The 21,540-nt window shown below is 28.5% G+C and overlaps 1 protein-coding gene across 9 annotated transcripts in view; it reads left to right on the top strand.

The window, feature by feature from the left end:
• Nucleotides 1-21,540, top strand: part of CASK (peripheral plasma membrane protein CASK) — a 120,024-nt gene that overhangs the window by 3,480 nt on the left and 95,004 nt on the right. For all 9 annotated transcript variants that reach the window (XM_011499615.1, XM_011499616.1, XM_011499613.1 and 6 more), the window contains exon 2: nucleotides 5-81. In XM_011499615.1, coding sequence (XP_011497917.1) covers nucleotides 23-81 — 59 coding nt within the window. In that variant the 5' untranslated portion in view covers nucleotides 5-22. The remainder of the gene's footprint in view (nucleotides 1-4; nucleotides 82-21,540) is intronic.

Here is a 21,540-nt window from a genome sequence, read left to right on the forward strand (position 1 = left end):
GGAGGCCAGCGGCTGCGTCGCTATGGCGGACGACGAGGTCCTCTTCGACGACGTTTACGAGCTCTGCGAGATCATCGGCAAGTGAGTAGCGCCAACGCTGATAACGGATATACCGACCGAACGGACTCCCTGCGGCTGCCCTCTCCTCCCCCAATCCCCGCAACCGCCGTCGCCGCCGCCCGTACTATGTATGCACGTATGTGTTTGTTTGTTGTTTGTTTATTTGTTTGTATGTTTGTTTGCGCCGCGCGCGTATCTCTCTCTCTCTCTCTCTCTCTCTCTCTCTCTCTCTCCCTCCCTCATTGTGCGTTCGTGCATGCGGCCGTGTGCGTGTGTGTGACAGTGAGTTACCGAGCACGCGCGCGCACTGGAGGCCCTGCGCCGTTGTCGCGCATCGTGCCACATCGAGATAAGAAGAGCGAGAGAGTGAGAGAGAGAGAGAGAGAGAGAGAGAGAGAGCGGCACGCGCGCGAGTGTGCACGTGTGTGTACGTGCGTGCGTGCGTGTGGTCGCGCGTGTGTGAGGAAGCTCGATGACTACGTAGCTCGGCTCGATCGGCTGTCGGATGCGAGCGGGAGCATGAGGTCGGCGGGGGGTTGTGGCCGCGGCCGGGGAACGGTGACGGGGGCGGCGGAAGGTTACGGAATAGGCGGCTTGGGAGGAGACGGTGACTGGTGGGAGTGGGAGGCGAGTCACGAGTGTGGGCTTGTGGTCCGCGGGCGCTCGGCCTTCCATGTATATTCATCCGTAGCTAACTTGGACCGTAAATTTCCTCGGAATCGCATGTCAAAATTGCAAGCTCTTGCGTGTGAAAGGTATATTGATGGCGATGGTGACGAGGACTGAGAAGAAGGGCCCGGTTGAAGAGATCGCCGACCCCCGAGGATCGCTCCACACTCTCGTCCGTTCCAGACACGCTCGATTCCGCCTCGGGACGTTGAGGCGAGGTTCCGCACTCGCTTGGCCCGAGGTTGGCAGTTCGTTCCGTCTGTTTTTTAACCTCTCGCTCGATGGCTTTACGAGCGTGTCGTAATGGAAAATGGCACAAGGAGGACTCGTACGAGTAAACATCATCGTTTCCTTTATCCGCTGTTTTAGCGAATTGTCGGGGAGACGTAGGTGCACTGGTTCGGCGACGTTCATGTACCGCCTCTTTGTGCTCCGCCTCTCCTCATCTTATATCGCAATGTCATGGGCCCGAAAGTTCAGCGCTGTGATATAAAAATTAAGGAAGCTTGAGAGTTTGAGTCTCTCGTGTAAGAGGGGCGTGTTGACTCTTGTCGCTAGCGGGGGAGTGGGGTCGTGAGAGACAGAGTTAGAGATAGATAGATAGATAGATAGATAGATAGAGAGAGAGAGAGATAGAGAGAGAGAGAGAGAGAGAGAGAGAGAGAGAGAGAGAGAGAGAGATCCAAAAGGTAGACAAGCGTCACACACTTGGAAATAAGCCAGACGACACGCGGTAATGTCGACTGACATCACTCTCGGCGAGCCCTTCGACAATGTCGTCATTGTTCTCCATAGTCTTTCTGCCTAATGGCCGTATAAATAATACAAATTACCACTTGGGTTTACAAGCTTCCTGAATTTTAGCGTGAGCTTGGTTCGTTCGCGACGTCTCATTCCTTCTTTATCTATTTCTTTTATTTTAGCCTTCCGTTCTCACGAGCAGCGATCTCAATTTTATTTTTAAGCTGGATGAAAAATTTGACAAAACGACATCATTAAATGGACTGCGTGAATTTTTGAACAGTCATCGATCGTTATCGATAACAATCACGATCCGTCATTTTTGTGACAGAGCTTGCTAAGGAATTTCGTTGAGCCATTTGTGTGACGAATAATTTGTGTGATGCCTCTCGCCCCAATCATGCCTCCATATTTCTTGATGAGTTAGGCAAGCCGGATAAATGAATAATGTCGGCGCGATTAATTGTCCGACGTAAAAGGTAAATTTTATGTCAAAGCCCGAGGTCGATTATGAATAATAATTACATTGCCGATTTTCCAAGATTCTTACGTACGTTGATAATTCATTTAATGTTGACGAATCGCAATGTGCAAGAGTGCGATTACATTGTCATTTGCGATGTCCTTTGGACGAATTGCCGTATCGATATGTAATTTGCTGCTTTAAACGCGATATATATTTTTTGCTAGGCCGAGCGCTGTCTATTCGATCAGAAATTTTGATTGCCGCCTCGGTGACTCTGCAGCTCCGAATGTCGAATATTCGCTCGAGCACTGCTTGATGCACAGATGAAAAACGCGCCGCGCCCATTCCCAAACCTTCTCAACTCGAGATTCCAAATTGTCGCGTGTGAAGGGAGAGTCGGTATCGTTTTGCGCAATAATTACATCGACTACGCGTAAGAAACCTTCCGCCCGATGTTATTCGGTATCCGAGTGAGCCGAGGTAATGACGGATCCTGACCAATATCCGGACATAGATACGAATCACGCGAGGATACACGTCGCGGGTTCTGGCAGGATTGCCTATCGAGACCAAATGACTGTCCCAGCGAGTGTGAAGACGTTACGTGGGTGGTATTGACGCGCGAGTACAGCATGGATTCGCCGGATGCCGTTAGCGTCGGCCAATCGAGCGGTTCCTTGAAATCCGGTCTAAACGAGCAAATCCAATTGACGCGACACCGCGAAAAGTCACCCGTCCATCGCTCTCCACGATCGTCCAATTAGTCGAATTAAAAGTCGCCCATTGAGCGGCTGCATTCGGACGTCAGAACGTAGTCTTCGACTGTGCACCGTAAATGGCATCTGCTTTTGCTGCTAAAATGTTCCCTATTGAGTTTGATCTGCTGATCATCGTCATGTATACGTAGCTGCGTGCCAATAGTGTTGGTAGCCGAGCGATATTCCCATTAAGCGAGCCCAATGTTGAATGTGGCATTGATGTTGTATTCCCAGGATAAAACGATTTGTGTTTCGAGGAGGGTCCTGAAGGATTTCCTGGCTCCAATAGTATGCGCAATTCCCGAGCCTGTTTTATCTTCGAATAATATACGTCTTGAGAGTCTTCTTGTCCCGACAAAACTCCCGACGAAAGGTACATTAATTGTCACGAAATTAAATCCAATCACGTACCTTTTCTGCCTTTCCCCAAGCAGTCGGTCAAGCTTACTATCGCCGTCCCTTTGCCCAAACATTGACACTTAAATTTGTATTCTATTCATAGACGATCGAATTTATTGCTGCGGATATGCTTGCCGCTCGAGTATATGGCTTTTACAAATTGTTTTATTTCGTGATTTTCCAGACTATTATTGTTTCGTCCCAAACAAGCGAGTAAGGCTGATAGGTTTGTCGGTATTATCAAAACTTTCTCCTCGTTTGGCAATGTTGGCTTCTTGATATCGTTCGATAGTATTAGAGGCCGCGACTCTTTCAAATCTTCTTATCGTGTAATCTATCGATATCTGGCATCGAGGTCCTCGAAAATATTACGAGCTCAGTGACAACGCAATGTAAAAAATATTTATATAAATTATAATTCTACATCCGAGCTCGACTCGCATAAGGATCTATTAATTCACTCCTTACGATCGTTAATTCCCAGCCTCGTTGGTGGAGAGCAATTGACTAAATTTTAATAAAAACAATAAAATAGTCTTAATCTTAATTGGCTTAGTGAGATGGCCGTTCCAACTAGCTCGAGACGCCACAATGAATGTCTTCTTATATAATTATTAGCATAACCGATAAATTATTCGTAAATTTAATCTCTGTAGTCGGCGAACATCGGCATTCTAAAAAAAATATAGATTCCTCGATATTGTTTTACATACTCGGATTGATGAACATCAAGTAGTAGGGGATAGCGTTATATCTTCGCGTAATCTATAAAATTGCAAGGAATAGTCGCAGCGATCGAAGAGCGAAATAAAAAATCACGATAGCATAATAATTAAAGTTTTGGCTGGGAATGAGTTTTTAAATGATGCATCTTAAAATGAATCTTAACCCCGAGAAAATTGTGGCGAGGGTAAAGAATACTCTTGGAGCCTCCTGAAATTGTCGAGCGCGGGGTGGGAAGGCGGGGGGAGGGAGGGAGGGAGGGAGGGAGGGGGGGGGAGGAGGAGGAGGAGACTTGTCAGCGATATTTCCGACGTAGAAGCTGCATACTGGGCAAAAAAGTTCGACAGTCTCGGTAAACTGGCGTCTCCAGCTACACATACGCACGCGCATGCATGCATGCACGTGAGAACACGGTTATGCATCTTCGACGGTCATCCAACAATTCCATTTGTAGAGTTCAATTTCCCATTCCACTCGCGAATTTACCGCCGCGTATCTTCGCGGTGCTCTGGTCTAACACAAACTATACGCAGCCAATAATGCGGAAGCGATGAGTATGTTGTTGTACAAGGGTACATGCCACGTTGCCTTGTGTGCGCGCATAGAAGCGTGTGGGTTTGCAAATCGGTGCAAGTGAGAGGAATTGTGCCGAGCGGTTGGTGATCGGCGGGGTGCGAGGAAGAGATGGAGGAAGAGGGAGACCAGAGAGTTAATTCCTCCATATTGAGGCTCGCGGTATCTGTGTGCTTGTGCTGGTTGGTTTTGCACATTCTTGCAATCATGCCACCACTGCCAACTATGAATAGTTACAACTTATAGTTATGCAGCCACATTCTAAAATTTTACTCAAAAATCTTTACGCTAAAAAAGTATTTTTACTTTTCCTATGTAGGTTAATAAATGTAGTCATTGATGCGAAAATATTCACGCTATATAATACATATATAATACATACAGATGCAATCGGCCACAATATTGCTGATCGAATTTGATTGAATTTGATTTTAATATTAATACGTAAATAGAATTTTACAAATGGTTTTATTGCAGTCTTATTTTTATCGCAGCGTGAACAATTCTTCAGCTTCATTACTTGATTATATATAAAATAATATAGTCGGAAATATCTCTGAAAAGTTATGAAGTAGATATATTTATGCATTTCATATTGGAAACTTGTGCGATTTAAATAAAATTTATATATTCATGAAATACGAATAAAGGATGAAAAATAAAAAATCTTTTAATCAGTTTACCCTTTGAAAACTTTCACGGTTATATTGTTGTAAAATATTTCTTCACTGCAATATTATACGATTGACAGACACTTTTGCAAAATCGCTATTATTCATTAATTTAAAATTTGAAGAAAAAAAAAATCAATTTTTCAATAGTTGTAATATCGTATTTTAATACAACATTATACAATGATACAATTACGGATAATATTATACATTCAGAATATTACGTTTCTTGATTGTTAATGACTGATTTTCAATTACTTTCATAAGCTTTGATATCTATAAAATATCGATCTCTAATTGTAATGAATTTTTGTTCATAATTCCGTTAATTCTAGCGACTAAATAAATTGAAATTAGCAGTGGAATTAATCATAAAATAATTAATGAAAATTAATCGAATAAGTTCTTTGAAAAATGATTTCTGATTACTCGCAAGAGGTGATTGAAGTATGTCTTATTGTAAATATTTTCATTAAGTGTTATACATATATCTAACAATACATTAACTTTAATTCATTTAAAATTGTACAATACGTTTTGAAATTTATATTATTTATTATAAATTATATATTTATATAATTGAAATTTAATAAAATAATTCACAATAAAGAAACTATTTGGCAAAGAGCCCGCATATTCTAGTAATTTATTTGATTGAATCCATCATCATAACATTTATGAGCACTTGATACACATTAAATTATATAAACTTTTAATTAATAATCTCGCTGAGTTTTCATTTCATTACTATTAACGAGGCGTTATATAATATATTTCAACAAAAAAAAAAAAAAAAAAAAAAAAAAAAAAAAAAACAACAACAACAACAACAACCAACAACAGCAACAAATACAAAAAAAAGTACAGTAATTTGTTTAGTATGGCCTCTGAAGAATAATCTTCAAACAAACTTGAAATCTCAATTTATTCGAAATTCAAATACATTTAATCTTCTTATATTTTTATTTACCGTATGATTGAGAATGATGTACCGCGTAGTCTGGCAAATTCTTGGCACGAAGAGCATATCTTAGTTACAAAATAATTACACAATGCCAAAACTCTTTAAAAATGTTTTCACTTTATTATAATTCTCAATTTTCCAATAATTCGTTATGAAGGATTTGTTTATTTTAATAAATGCCTATCAATCAATGAAATCATAAAATACTAATTTATAATAATATTTACTCTTAATAATAGCTTTTATTTATTTTTTATAACGTGTGCTATTGTATGGAAGATATTATTTTTAATTCCATTTTAAATTCTTTTTATCAAAAGCACTTAGAGAGAATAAAAGAGTTATTTTTTTGTTGTGAAAACTTATTTAAACTTATTTAAAATGTTAAATGTAAATGGAAGTGATGAAAAATGTTTTCTTGGTAATAATTCTGATTAATAAAATTTATATATATATTATTTAAAAATACGTAATATTGTAAATTATTTTCCATCTTTCAAACTTGTGGAAAATATATATATTTTAATAAATAATTATATACAAATATTTCTAGTAAACTTCACCCACCTGATTATTTTGAATGGAATTTTGTAAACGGATACGTTATTAATATTTAAATAATATTATTCATTGGCAATAAGTTTATTTAAATTTTTGCTTTCAAATTATAATTATTAATTCTGTTAGAAAAATACTCAGGATAAGAAAAATTTTTAAAGCTAAGTTGCTCGATGTAACCCTAAAATGTTAATTGTTTATAATGTTAATAGTTTGTGTGCTTATTGTTATATATATATATATATATTATATTTGTACAATTATAGATTTGTTTAATGGTTCAATATATTGCAATACTGTAAACGTAGGAATTGCTTGTTGTAATTAAACTTAGTATTAAAATTTAAAATATTGACTTACTTAAAATTATATTTAAAATTGTCATATATTATTACTAATACACATACATATAAATTCAAATGAACAATAGCACAATCATTTTTTAATACTTCTGCTATTCTATTGCATATATTCAATTGTAATAATGAAATTGATTTTTCATAAACAATGTAAATAATAAAAGATTTAGCAGTTATGTAAATTTATTTTATCGTTTTATTTTCAGATATTGTATGCATGATTGGAACTTTATTTTTATGAACTATAATTTGAGAGATAATAACAAGGAAATATCATATTAAACACATTTTTTACGTCATCATAAATTATGATATTTCTTCTCATTTAATGGATTTTTCAACATTGTATTATAAAGGATATATGATATTACATTTTAATTAAAAATAAATCTAATAAAAATAAATCTATGCTTGTATAATTGAGTGAAATTTTAAATTAAAATTGTTGTTATATAAGTATCCAATAGTTGTCCTAATTTATTTATAATAGATAATTAATTCGAAAGCGATAATATATGTATTCATTAAAATCATCCCAAGCAAAATGTGAAGCTTGCCAAGTGGAATTACTAAATATCTTTACACATGTAAATACATTTTACTTTAAAATCTTGATTCAACCTATTTGAGATTTTTATAATTTGTTTTTAGTTAATAAATCAAAAGGACATTCATAATTTGCTATTACCTATCTAGTCTTTGTAATAAAGTTGTAAATTAATGTTATCTCAAAAAATTATATAAGAAAAAAAAATGTAAACTATAGACAAAGTATAATGCACATTAATAATAAAGTAATTTAAGTTAATAAAATCTTATTCTTATAATTATTTGAGTTTTATTTTCATATGTATTTTCCTAATAATCATCATACAAGATTATCAGGTTAGTGAATAAAATCATTAATATTATTCGAAAGAAAACAATTATGAGTAAAGTAATATAATAACATAATAATTATAATGGAGCATATGATGAGATCAGTTCAGATTATAGTGACAATGAATCGTAGTATAATCTAACGGCAAGAAGATCTAATACTATTCGAGCGAAATGTCACAAAATGATTGTACTTCATTAGTAGATTAAATTTTCTAATCAATTATGATTAATTATTCAATGCCAATTAAATTGGAGCAGAAGAGTCTTAAGAATTGTCTAGATATTATTTGTAAAACTCTTAGATTTTATTGTTAATTAATAAAATAAAAGTATGGCGTAGAATAGTTGATTTACAAAGATATGATCTTTAGAGGAATGTAATACAAAATGAACTTTTGTAAATGGAAGCAAACTCTAATAAAACTGTATTTATGCCATTTGAAAGTTCATGTACATAAGGTAATAATAATTCTATTATTCATTGTTATAAATAAACCTTATTAAGCACTGATCAATTTTATCAATAAAAATAGAAATATTGCTTTTGTAAAATAATTTCTAAATTCTAAAATTTATGAAATTTTAATTACCGAATAAATCTCCATATAAAGTTCAATGATGAAAATAAAAATACTATAAATTTAATTTCATAAAACTTGTGAAATATATTTTTTATATATATACCTATGAAGGATATAATAAATATTCCAACTATGTTTTATCGTTAAAAATCCAATATCCAAGAATATAAAAAGGTATGGACATTTAATTCTAATATTATAAAAGAAATCACTATCGTCTTCGTAAACCATTTTTCATGCCATCAATGAGCAAGACAGTAGTTTGTGTTAATATTAAAACAATTATATAAATAATCTATGCTATTAATTTCGTATTACTATTTTCAAGTAAATTGTATTTGAGTTATTGTATTTTATTGACATAAAGTAGATTTCACGAATTAATCAGAATTATTTCAAGTTCAAGTTTAATATTTATACTGACTGATACATTAATGCCTATTGTTATGTAGATTCTATGTTGATATTTAAAAAAAAAAAAAAAAAAAAAAAACAGTATTGACACTTATATATTTGGCGAATTAGGTTTATCCAAGAACTTTTATCAGTCATGATGAATCATGGTAAATTAATATTATAATAACTAATATTCTTGTATTATTAATTAATGTTAAAACAAGTAAATAATTAATAATAGGTATATCGATACGGCAAATGAAATAATATTGATAAAGTTCAATTCTTATTTAACTGTTTATGAAAAGAAGCTAAATATTGAAATATAATGATAATAAAAATTTGATTATAATTATTTGGAAAGTTGTGTAATCATTTAAATATATTATTTAAAAAAACATCAGTTTCATCCAAATCATACGAACAAAGTAGTTTCTGAATGATTTGTAACAAAAGCTTTCATTATCGTTAATTTCTTAACCAAAATTAATATATTAAATCCTTTTTAAATGAATTATATTAGATATACATATATAAATAAATTCAGGATACATAAAATATCTACATATATTTTTTGTCACGATACCTGTCAATTGAGAACTTGTACATTCAGAGTCTATATTGATTTACATTTCTATTTCAAGTTTTTGATTTGATCAATACAATTTTTATTTTCGCATTCACATAGAATATGTTAAAAATATATTAATTTATGTATAACACGGTATAAGAAGAAAATATAACCAAGATTCTAAATTATTTCGTGCCTATATTCTCAAATACAAATTTACATTTTAATTTTGTTATTTGTACGAAAAAGATTATACGTACGTTTATAACTTTTGCATTAGTATAATAAATATTGGTAAATAATGATATTATTTATTTTTTAATGGATTGATATATTCAGAACTATTTAAATAATAAAGTAAATATATTATAAAACTATAACAAAATTTTCGATTAATACGAAACAACGTATGAAAAATTTTCGGATTATAGAATGATTTATTAATATATATATATATATATCACAAGTACATTATTAATGATATTGCATAAGAAATCGTATTTTCTACATTACATGGATCATAAGAATTTCGTTGAAAGAGTATAGTAACAATTCATTAATAAATCATGACAATTTGTCGAGCTAATGCGAGTCATATTGCACTTATAAGTATTATAGAACTATAAGTTTTATTTACGTAAAGTAATGAATGATTGAAATGTAGATAAATAACGATTAGCATTTTAGTCAAATTCGTGCTCTGAATTATGTAAAAGTTGTCAAGATTCCTAAAATTCTGAGCAGATGAGAAAATTGCTGACAATAGCTAAGAGCCTTCTGGGACAATGAAGTTAGCTCTTAAAAGTTGGTTGCTTGTTCAGTATGTTTCAAATAATAGACTATTAATGATAAAAAATATTATAAGATTGGTGGAACAGTTTTGACGGTTTGAAATTTATCGACATCTATGGTTACTGATTTTCAAGTTTGAGATTATTTACTTTACTACTATGTTACACTTTTAAAACAAAAAATTATTTTTTTCCTTGAAGTAGATTTCAATTTTTTTTTTTTTTTTTTTTTTTTTAATATAATTATATATTTAAAACTTTTAGAATTTTATATTAATAATTGTTAATATTTCGTTACGGAAGTTTGTATGCATATAGAAGCATTTCGTTTATTGCAAGCATTGTTCGACAATACCAGACTATGAAAATTCGTCAATCAACGAGTGATTAATAAATTAGATAAACAAAATCATTTTCATTTTGCACTTAATATAAAGTAAAATATTTAGTCAATGTATCAATGTTATTTATCTGGTGTTTCGTAAATATGTATTTATATATTGTGTGATTGGAAAAACAGCATTAAATAAAACTAATATTAAATTAAATATTATAATTACCAAAGTTTATATAACGTGCGTACATAAATTGTATCATGTGGAATAAAATGCAAGGAGATTATTATTCAAATATTATTTTTATATAAGTTTATATAACATCTGATGGTATCAAAAAATTTAGATAAGCTTTAACTAACTTAAAAGTTTTTCGCTTTAGTGATGTTAGATAGCAATTTTTAAATAATAATTTTAATAAAAAACATTATTTTTATTAGAACGTTTCCGTAAAGCTTACTTAAATAAAATTATTATTACTGTAAATGTAATCACCGAAATGTTTTCCAGCATTACCATATGATTTTAAATTTTAATACACTCTCATTAATTTAATGCTTCAGTATTATTGCATTTGTGGATATTAGTCTTATATATGAGTTTGTTAATGACTTAAAATTAAAGTCCAGTAAGGGGTATTATAAATGATAATTTTCACAATTATACTATGATTGAAAATTGTTGCTAATTAGTAATAAAATATTGACAATCAATGACATCCTCCATAAATTCGTTATTCAAATCGCCTATGCGAATGTTATTATTCGGAAAATATACGTTACTATTTATTACAATTTTTTCCGCATATTGAGTAATAATTGAACTGTTGAAGTTTATTAATTAACAAAGACATTATTTATTATAGGCATCGTTAATTTTTGAAAAAAAAATATATTTGGAAAATAATATTACAAGCAAGAAATACATTGCGATATATCCATTTTAATATAATTCTTTTTATGGGAAATCGTTTTATCTCTCAAACTGTAAAGGTCGTCTTTTTATCTGCTTAACATTATATAATTACAATTAAAACCAGATTATGTTTTCAATGTTTGTAAATGTGAAAATAAGTTTGACGCCTAAAGTATTTAAATATAAAATGGACTTATTATTATTAGCCATTTTATCAGCAAATAATATAACTACAATTAACTAAACAAACATATAAGCCAAAGATATAATTGATATCTATGAAATATATTCATAATAAATATAATGATTTTTAATCAAATCTTACAGCCCATGATTCATATTGTGGCTGTTTAAATGTTTACATCTCTTTTTTCTCAAATAAATGATAAATTTTTGAAAAATATGAATAAAAAACAAACTAGTTGTCACACGTGGAGTTAAAACGCACTACTTTGATATAGAAAGCGCATTGCAACTCCACGTTGTTTTATATATTTTTTCATACAGTTGTTGGCATGAACAAATATTCATTTAGTTTTAATATAGAGAGTTTAGTGAAAGAAATATTTTATTTCTTTTGTAGTTTATATTGCTCCAATGACAGCCATCAGTATTCAAATAAAAAGATGTAGAAATATTTGAACGACCTATTGATTAAAATATAAATGATATAAAGTAATGAACAATTCGTGTCAAAAGGTATTTTAAGGCAACTTTGTTACAATGATTACATTTATGATTATTACACGAGTAATCGATCACTCGGTTAAGAATTGGAATGACGGAAATTCGCGTCGATTAGCATGTTAAAGAAAAATGATGGACGGGACATTTTATTGATTCTTGTCGATTTTGACGAGAACGTGAGACTTTAGATTAATTAGATAATTAAAATATGTTGCACAAGTACTTACATCATAGGCTGATAAGTAAAGAAATAGATTTCACTGATTTAGTTGTATGTAACACTAATACCTCTGAATTTAATCAATAATTTGTCTTACAGTTTACATTGTTATTTTTCACTGTTTATTAATTTTTTTTTATAATTTTTTCTTGTACGTTTTAATCTTTCATAAATCTCAGTAATGTAATACAGTTAATCTATGTCATGAACATAAATTGCCGACACCTTCAGATGTTTGTCATATAAATGTTTTATGAATGGCTGAATCGCTTTAGCACATGTTGCTATTACAAGATCCTATTCGGTCATACGTAATCGTTACGAATCTAAAGTGGACTTGCCCAAGTGCTATTGCACGTAAAGTTTCCTTGCCTCCCTGCATTGTACTATTCTCGTTTTATCAAAGATTTATTCATTAAAATTCCTAATAAAGATTATTAATTTAATACCAATTATTATATAGCAATTGATTTAATAAAAATTACATATAAAGTTAATCTACTAGTATTGCAAATAAGATTTTTTTTTTATTTATAATTCAGCCTTTTATATATATATATATATATATATATAAGAACATCTGTTAATTATTACCGCTAAAAGTTCTGTAGCTGTCACCGGTTTATATGATAAATATTAATGAAATTAGGTCACATCAATTTATAATTTAAATATGATATTTTAGTTAAACTAGTGGCTATTATTTTTCTGCGGTTGAAAAAGATAAATTTATGTTTGTGCGAGAAAATTTTCAATACTTTATAAAAGAAATATCTATAATATAAATAGTAGAAAAATACCTATGTAATACTTATAATATGTTTCCTCTTGTGTGCATAATCGAAAAAAGTATGAATTTAATAAATTGAAAACTGTATTTCGAAATAATTGAGACAAATTATGCAAAATTAGCAGATTAAATTAATATATACTGAATTCCAGTTCTGAAATATATATTTATAAAAGCTCATACGAATAGAAAATACATTTAAGTTTTAGGTGATAAAAAAGTTAATAATTCATTTCATTAATTTAAAACTTTATATGAGTTTAATTCAAGCTGTATAATTGGTATAAATTATTTCGAAATACAGTTTTCAATTTATTAAATTCATACTTTTTTCGATTAATTTTATTTTATTATAATGCTATAAAATATATAACGACGTAGGCAAATCCTCTTAAAAAAATAATATTGTTTAATTTATATTTGTGAATTCGAATAATAGTCACTTCACTATCAAATTAAAATAACTTTGTAATAAAATTTAGATAATGTAAGTTGAGATGTCACTTTAAAAGTTAATAGATACTGTAATGGACTTTGTAGCTTTACGAGTAAATAATGCTTACATAAGTATATATCGTTGAATTAAAATACATACGACATTACTTGTACTTTATTTATGACATTTGAATCATAGAAACTGAGTGACAGAGTATTCTCGAGTCAGATACAACGACTGAACAAATAAATCACTTGAGAAATATTTGGAATAAAGTACTCCTTTATTAAATATACATAGGTATGCGCGTGTACAGGGGGGGAGAGAGAGAGAGAGAGAGAGAGAGAGAGAGAGAGAGAGAGAAAGCGCGAGAGAATAAGAGGTTTGCATATTACAACTGGCGTCTCTTATCTGTTGGCGACACGCGACTTAAGCGTCTCGAAGTAACATTTTGTTTTTTTTTTATTTGTTCTTCGCATTGACGTCTTGCCGATAATAACCGGTAATCGTGGATCGAATGAATACGGTTATAAACGGGTTAATGAATAGGTGTAAACGGTTATAGATCGATGAGGTAATTGATTGCCGATTAGCGCAAAATCGCTCTCTCCATGAGAACCGAATTTCTTCGCTCTTCTCCCGTCAATCTTACATATTGATCGCACTAGATATTGCTTGAACGTTCACCCACTGGTCTTGCAGTTTGCAACTTATTATTGGTTGTCTTTTAGTGTCGACTATTTGGATATTGCTAATTTTTTTTATCGCATTTCGCTACGGGAAAGTGAAATTCGAGTTGCGTCTTGCCTTTCGTTGGTTATATGAGGGCGGAGTCAAGTATTGACGGAGACTAGGAGTCTCGACGCCAGTAGATTCCATTGTCTTGGCCAATGAGTGTGAGTATGTGTAACGTTGGTAAAATTTAATATATTCTAAATTGCTAATAATTTCAAATTTTCGTTTCGGTATTTCATACCGATGTACCTCTTTGTGTACCTAATATACTTTCAAAAATATATTTTATTTTATAATACCATCTATTTGTTTCTCGGGTTTTCCTTTTTTTTCTTTTATTATTTATTTATTTATTTTTTTTTTTAACAAAATATTATCTGATTAGTTGAAATCATTAAATGCATAAATTAACAGCGATATAAAAAATTGTACATTTCTAATATCTATGAATTTGAAAATTCATTATTTAATTGAGAAGTGCAAATTAATTTTAAAATTGTGCATATATAGTAAATAATTAATAATAAATATTAAATCAAAGAAAAGCTTGAGTCCATATATATTAGATCATAATAACTTTTCCAACTTAATTAAGATAGCTTCATTTACATATTTGATTAAAATTCCACAAACACTTTCATTCTATTCGTCCACTATTTATAGTTTACGAATTATATAATAATTTGTAGGGAATTTTAGTGTGAGTTTATATATAATAATAATAATAATAAAAAAAAAAAATTTTTTTTACAACTTTACTTCTCTAAATTTTTATCAACTGCTTATTTATTAATTTTTAATATTACTATATAGGATATTTTTGAAATTGACTTAATTTTATGCATTTTTAAATATTAATCTAATTAATTTTCTTAAATGGAATTTTAAAAGTTAAAATCTATAATTTATTCGTTTTCAAATATTTATATTTTATACAAATATTATATTAAAAGTAGATGGAATTTTTCAAGAAATTATACTTGCAAGACGAACTTTTACAATAACGTGAACTATAGCTGTTAATAAATATTTACAATTATTATATATTGAAGATTCGAAAATTTCAAACATTTATAAGTAATTTAAAAATAAATATCCTAAATTTTACATACAATTATTAAAACAATTCTAAAGTACTTTAAAAAGCTTTAATTTTCTTTAAGTAAATACAATATTTTCAATATTAATTAATATTATACATTATATGCAATGGTTTAGAATATAATGAATATCATTAATGATTAATGGTTACGGTAAAGACTTTCCTTGATTATTGAATAATGAAAGCATTTGATTTGATTGAGCTCAGTATCTGATTTATTGTTGAATTAGATTCGAATTTACGTGTGTGTGTGTGTGTGTGTGTGTGCGTGTGCGCGCGCGTGTGTGTGTGTGTGTGTTAAGTTATAAATTGTAAGCTTTTAATATAATATTTCATTGAAATAATAAACTAATCAATCGATTAATACTAAAATCAAATTACATTGAAAGTGATGTTTAATAAAAGTGTCATATAAAAGTAATAAAGTTCAGTCATAAACTTATGATTTTTTTAGTACTCGTAGCAATTGCAGCAATCTGATATTAAAATCATATTTTATGAAGTTAATTAAAAAAGTTTATGCTTATGGACTGTCTTTCGATCAGAATGATGTACTTCGAAAGTTCAAAAGATCATGTTATTGACATATTTTAAGAGCCTTAGACAAAATTAGTTTTAAAAGATTGGATAAAGAAACATAAGGCACTCTTTAAATATATAAAATAATATATTTGAATATATAAGTGTATATATCGACATATCGTACCCGTTGAAGTATCAATAAGTATGAAAAGTTTAATAATGTATGAAACATGAATGTAAAATCTCGTCATACTGATGTGTTTAATAAATATGTGTATGTAGTCGTGGCTATTTGATATGTTTCTGATAACGATGATCATATGTTTATTATTGTTTATTAACATTTTTTCTTAATTCATATTTAACATGTATAATAATAATTTCTTTCACGTTTTTCTCGAACTTCGACATATTGAAAATATACGTTTTTAAAATAACATTTGTTGTACATTTCTGGATTATTTCTTACTTGAATTATTGCACAAATCGTTTACATTATACAAATATATATATACACAAGCATAACTGTATAACATCTGTATAAGTATATTGTAATAAGCGTAAATCCAATACTATATAAACTCTAGGCACTTTATTTATCAGTATTCCAAAATATTTGTTAAATGCATTTTACATTAATATGAAAAATAATAAGGTGGAAAATATAGGAAAATTTTAATTTACCAAGAGAGAATCATTCACGAATAACGAATACTTTTTCTGCCTTTTGTTCAGTATAAAAGTTATCCTTTTATAATTTTAGAAATAAACTAAATTTAGTATTCTGAAAAATATTAACAAAAAAACATTCCAATAGAAAAGTCTCGCGCATATTTTCAACTTATCTCTATTATCGAATCACTTAAATTCTTATATTTATACTTAATTAAATATTAGAGAGATATGTCAGTATTTTAAAACCCTAATCATTTTACTCTGTAACATTTAACAAGATATTTGATTATTAGGGAATACGGATTTACGCAAAAGAATGTTTGTTCGATGTTGTATAAAAATTATGAAATTGCAAAATGATGTCGAGTGTTAAATGCGCGGGATGAATGATGGAATATTCCCTTAATAATTTAATCCGTTATTTAATTTAAGCTTTTTCTTAATTGTTTTCTTACTGAATGAAAGCTATGAAAATATTATGTTAATATATCGATTAAAATTAATAAGCAGCATATGGCACTTTATATATTAATGAGAAATTACTTGATATTAATTTTAATGAGTCAGATAGTAAGAATTTTTCATTAAATAAATAAATAAATAAATATATATATATATATATATATATATATATATATATTATTTTGGATATTCAATATCTTAATCGAACAGTTAATAATTTTTATTTAAAATATCATCAATACAAACTAAGGAAATTATAAAGTATATGTTTTTTATTTATTTCGTTTGTTTACACATTTTCATACTATTACATGTCTTAATACACAGTATTTTACAATATTGACATTAATTGAAAATTTCAACAAAGCCTTAAAATGTAAATAATTTATTAGTTGATAAATATAATTAATTCATTGTCAAATTAATCAATGTTTTGGAAATTGTAAGTCTTCAGTTTCGTAATTGAAAAAGTAAAGATTTCTTTCGTTGAAGAAATTAATTCTTATTATATTCTTCACGTCTTAACTGCACTAAAGAGAATCATCTTACCCTTGCCATTGTATCGCTGTATTTGATATAATATGAAAGTAAAAGTTATATAAATTAATTATTATTATTTTCTAAATAAAATACTTGCTTCCCATATAAAATTACTTACTTAAACTGAGTAATGAAATTTATAATATATTTATAATATTTATATCTGAATTTGATAAGGCAAAATTATTTGGTACTTTTCTCATAGTTTTTCTTCTTTATAATATTTCTATAATGTTTGTATGGTAATTTTATGTGTGTAGAGTGAACAAAGTTTTGAATAAATTTAATAGATGCGTCTTTTAAAATATTATCTTTTAGTATAAAATGAATTGCCTTTAATTTAATGAAAAATTTATGTTTTATATTTAATGTGACTGCATTAATGTTATTGTTATTTATGTGATCTTAAAAACTCACAAGTTTATCGTCTTTTCAAAGAGGAAGATAAATATTTTTCTCTTTTTATCCTATATCAAGTCAATTTAAAATATTTGATTAAATTTACTTCTCACTTATTTAATTTAATTTTCTAGTTTTCCACTTTAATCCCAATTGATAATGTTCGATTTCACGCTTACGTTCATCTTCATATGTATCATTGTGTCATCGCGATAATATTTAATGGATCATAGATTTTCATTTAATTTAGTGATTGTACAATATTCAATATTCTTTTCTATCAATTTTATATCCCTACGAATACTGTTCGACTGGCTTATCAATAATCTTTTAACTTACATTTGAGTTAGATTTTATACAATAATATATCAATGTAATTTATAAATTAACTGCACAATAATCATAAACGCCCGAATGAAATAAAAATATGGACTTTAATACTGAATTCTGTCAATTATTGTAATCAGATATTTTAATTTATGTAATGATAAATTTTTATGGTGATTTAAAATAATCATAAAATCGGACACACTAGCAGCGATTATGTATTTATTATTTTTTTTATTTGTTACTAAATCTACAGCATTTGTTCGTGTGAATAATACTTTACTGATTAATACTTTAATGCATTACTATACTTAGCTTACTATAGTAACAATACCTACGTCAGTTTAATAAAAAAGTTGGTACTTTCCTTAATTTATTCAAATGGATTTTTTCAACATTTAATCCAAAACCGCACTTATTAACTATTCTTTGAGATTTTTCTTTTGTTGCTATATATTATAAATAAGTAAACGAATTTAATTAACATTGTTTAAGTGAACTCGAAGCTTTTATACTCTCGGCTTTATACTTTAGAAGACTTATGTTTCTCTCAAATAGTTGTTAATGATCATAAAGATCTTATTAATTTGAATTTAAGTTGAATTTAAATTAGATTAAGGGCCATTATATAGGATTTTAAATAGGTAGTCGATTAAACAATGATTACGTAAAAGTATAATTAGCATAATAATTATATGGATGTTGCATTACAATTTATATATAGTAAATTAAATAAAAAAAAAACTTATGTTTTACCTCTGAAATAATTCAGTAATTTTTATTATTATTTATTCTTATTATTATAACGATAATCACATTATGTTATTCCATTCAGTCTTGTCAGTTAATGATAACATGGCATGTTCTAATGACTCTTTTACTTTAAAAATAATTTGTATATATATATATATATATATATATATACTTATGAATATTTTATCATATTAGTATTGTATTATTATTAATTAAAGTTTAGGTATTTTCGAAATATTTTATTAGATTCTTTTAATTTTTTGTTGTTATAGATTTATAAATGTCGACGATTTATTTTATTTATTTTTATTTAGATCTGTAGTTTATGTGGTCTTTGTATTATTTTCTGTACTACTTCTTTCTAAATCTCAGTGCTTTGTTTCATAAATCAATTACAAGATTTATAGTCACTGATCGAACATTAAATATCGGTCATTGAATGATTCATGGTGCTTTAAAATATATACACGCTTCTCTTATCCTTTATTTTCGAGTACTGCAAGTCTGTTGAAAATTTAATCTTGATATTCAATGTCCGTTCTTTACTTAAGATTTAACAGATTAAGCATAAGGATTATATTTCTATTATTTTGGGAAATTGAAATCTCGATTTCATTGTAGACAATATTTAATATGTACAAAATATACGAATTATAATATTTTCGTCAAACTGTTAAATCTGTATGATTATAATGAATTTGTTTGTAATAATTTATTGATTTAATTGATTTGTTCACATTTATATGTGTGGACATGCGTGTATATGATCGGTTATGTCGATATATGTAAAGAATAATTACGTTTAACATTATTATTATAAGTAATGCAGATATTCTAAAGGATATAAATTTGAAATAGGGTAAAGCTTATTAATTTTAGTTTCTCATTAGCCCAAAGCCTTCATATTCGTTAGTCTAATAATTCATTTTATATGAAATGTTCTCACTTTTTCTGAAGAATTCTATACAAACAGTTTTCTTTTCAGAAAATATTAAAAATATTGGTATCCATTGTCTGTACATTTATTATTAAAGCCTCCTGATAAATATATACAGACAACTATTTACACTGTTCTTTCTATAGTACAATAAGGAATATATAAACATAACTAGTTCAATAACAATGAAAGTTGATAATATAATAGAATCGTCGATAAAAGATATCATTTTAAAAGGATATTTTTTCTCCAATAACATTAATTAGTTCTTCCAAATAATATACTGAAATTTGTGTGTTTGCTTATTGTAAATAAATCATGTATAAATATTTATTTATATTCGTTAATTTATTTGTGATTTGTGAAACGTCTATACACGCGCGCGCGCGCATATACACATAAACACACATATTCTAGAGATTCTGGAAATGTTTTAATTAATTTATTTTTAATCTATTTTTAAACTTTTTTCATTGAATGACTAGATAAAATGAGGCAGCTATCTCATTTTTATCTCACTATCAGCTATCTCCAAGAGAATTAATTTTAAATTTACTCATTAGAGATATGCTAAGTATTTGAAAATATGATTTTGAAATGTTCGCTTACTCTCTATCACTTTTCCCTAACTACTTTTTTTTGTATATTTAGAGTTACTCTGATATCTTTAACGCCACACCCATTATCCGCAAGAACAGGACACGATATGAAATAGCGATACGCCTCTATCAAGGATTACTTTGATATACGTTACAATGTTGGTCCTTGTCTGTATTAATCGAATATTAAATGCTAACTCGACTGCTTGAATGCTAACTAGTTTTTAACAATTTCATGAATAAAAGATAAGTTATCATTTACAGGATAAAAGAGTAAGAAATTCAAATTAAAAAAATTGTTCACACCTTTTAAAGTTTAATAAAGAAACCAATTTTTTCTAGTACCTTATTACTCTTATAAAATTAATATTATATGCGTGCTAAATTAATTCGACGTTCATTAATCTTACGTTAAATAGAACAATAAATTAAAGACAAATTTTTTATTTAAATTTAACATTTATGAACATAAAAATTTTGTATTTCATCAAAAATAAGATAATTTCCAATTAAAATAAATTTCTTTCTATGAACTAACTTTTACTTCACTAAGAGGATATATTAAAATTAACGAACTTCCAATAATGCATTAAATTTGCATTATAATGAATATTTATTATAAATTTGTAACATTTCCCATTTAACAAGTAAAATATTATTTATTGAAATTTACTATATTTATGAGTAACAACATTTATAAATTTTGTTAAACTTGTCAATATAAAAGTCCACGTTGAAGATTATTTGTCGTATATTATAGTGTTCAATGTTTATATTTACATGTAAATACATGTAAAAATTAAAATAATTCTACATATTGATAAAATAAGTATTTTTCGTAAATTAATGTTTTTAATTAAAATCACATTAACTCAATATGCAGGATGAATAGAACAAGAAATATTATTACAATATTTGCAGTAATTATTGAACGATTTGATGAA

Source organism: Ceratosolen solmsi, unplaced genomic scaffold (assembly GCF_000503995.2).
Source record: "Ceratosolen solmsi marchali unplaced genomic scaffold, CerSol_1.0 scaffold35, whole genome shotgun sequence".
Lineage (NCBI taxonomy): Eukaryota > Metazoa > Arthropoda > Insecta > Hymenoptera > Agaonidae > Ceratosolen > Ceratosolen solmsi.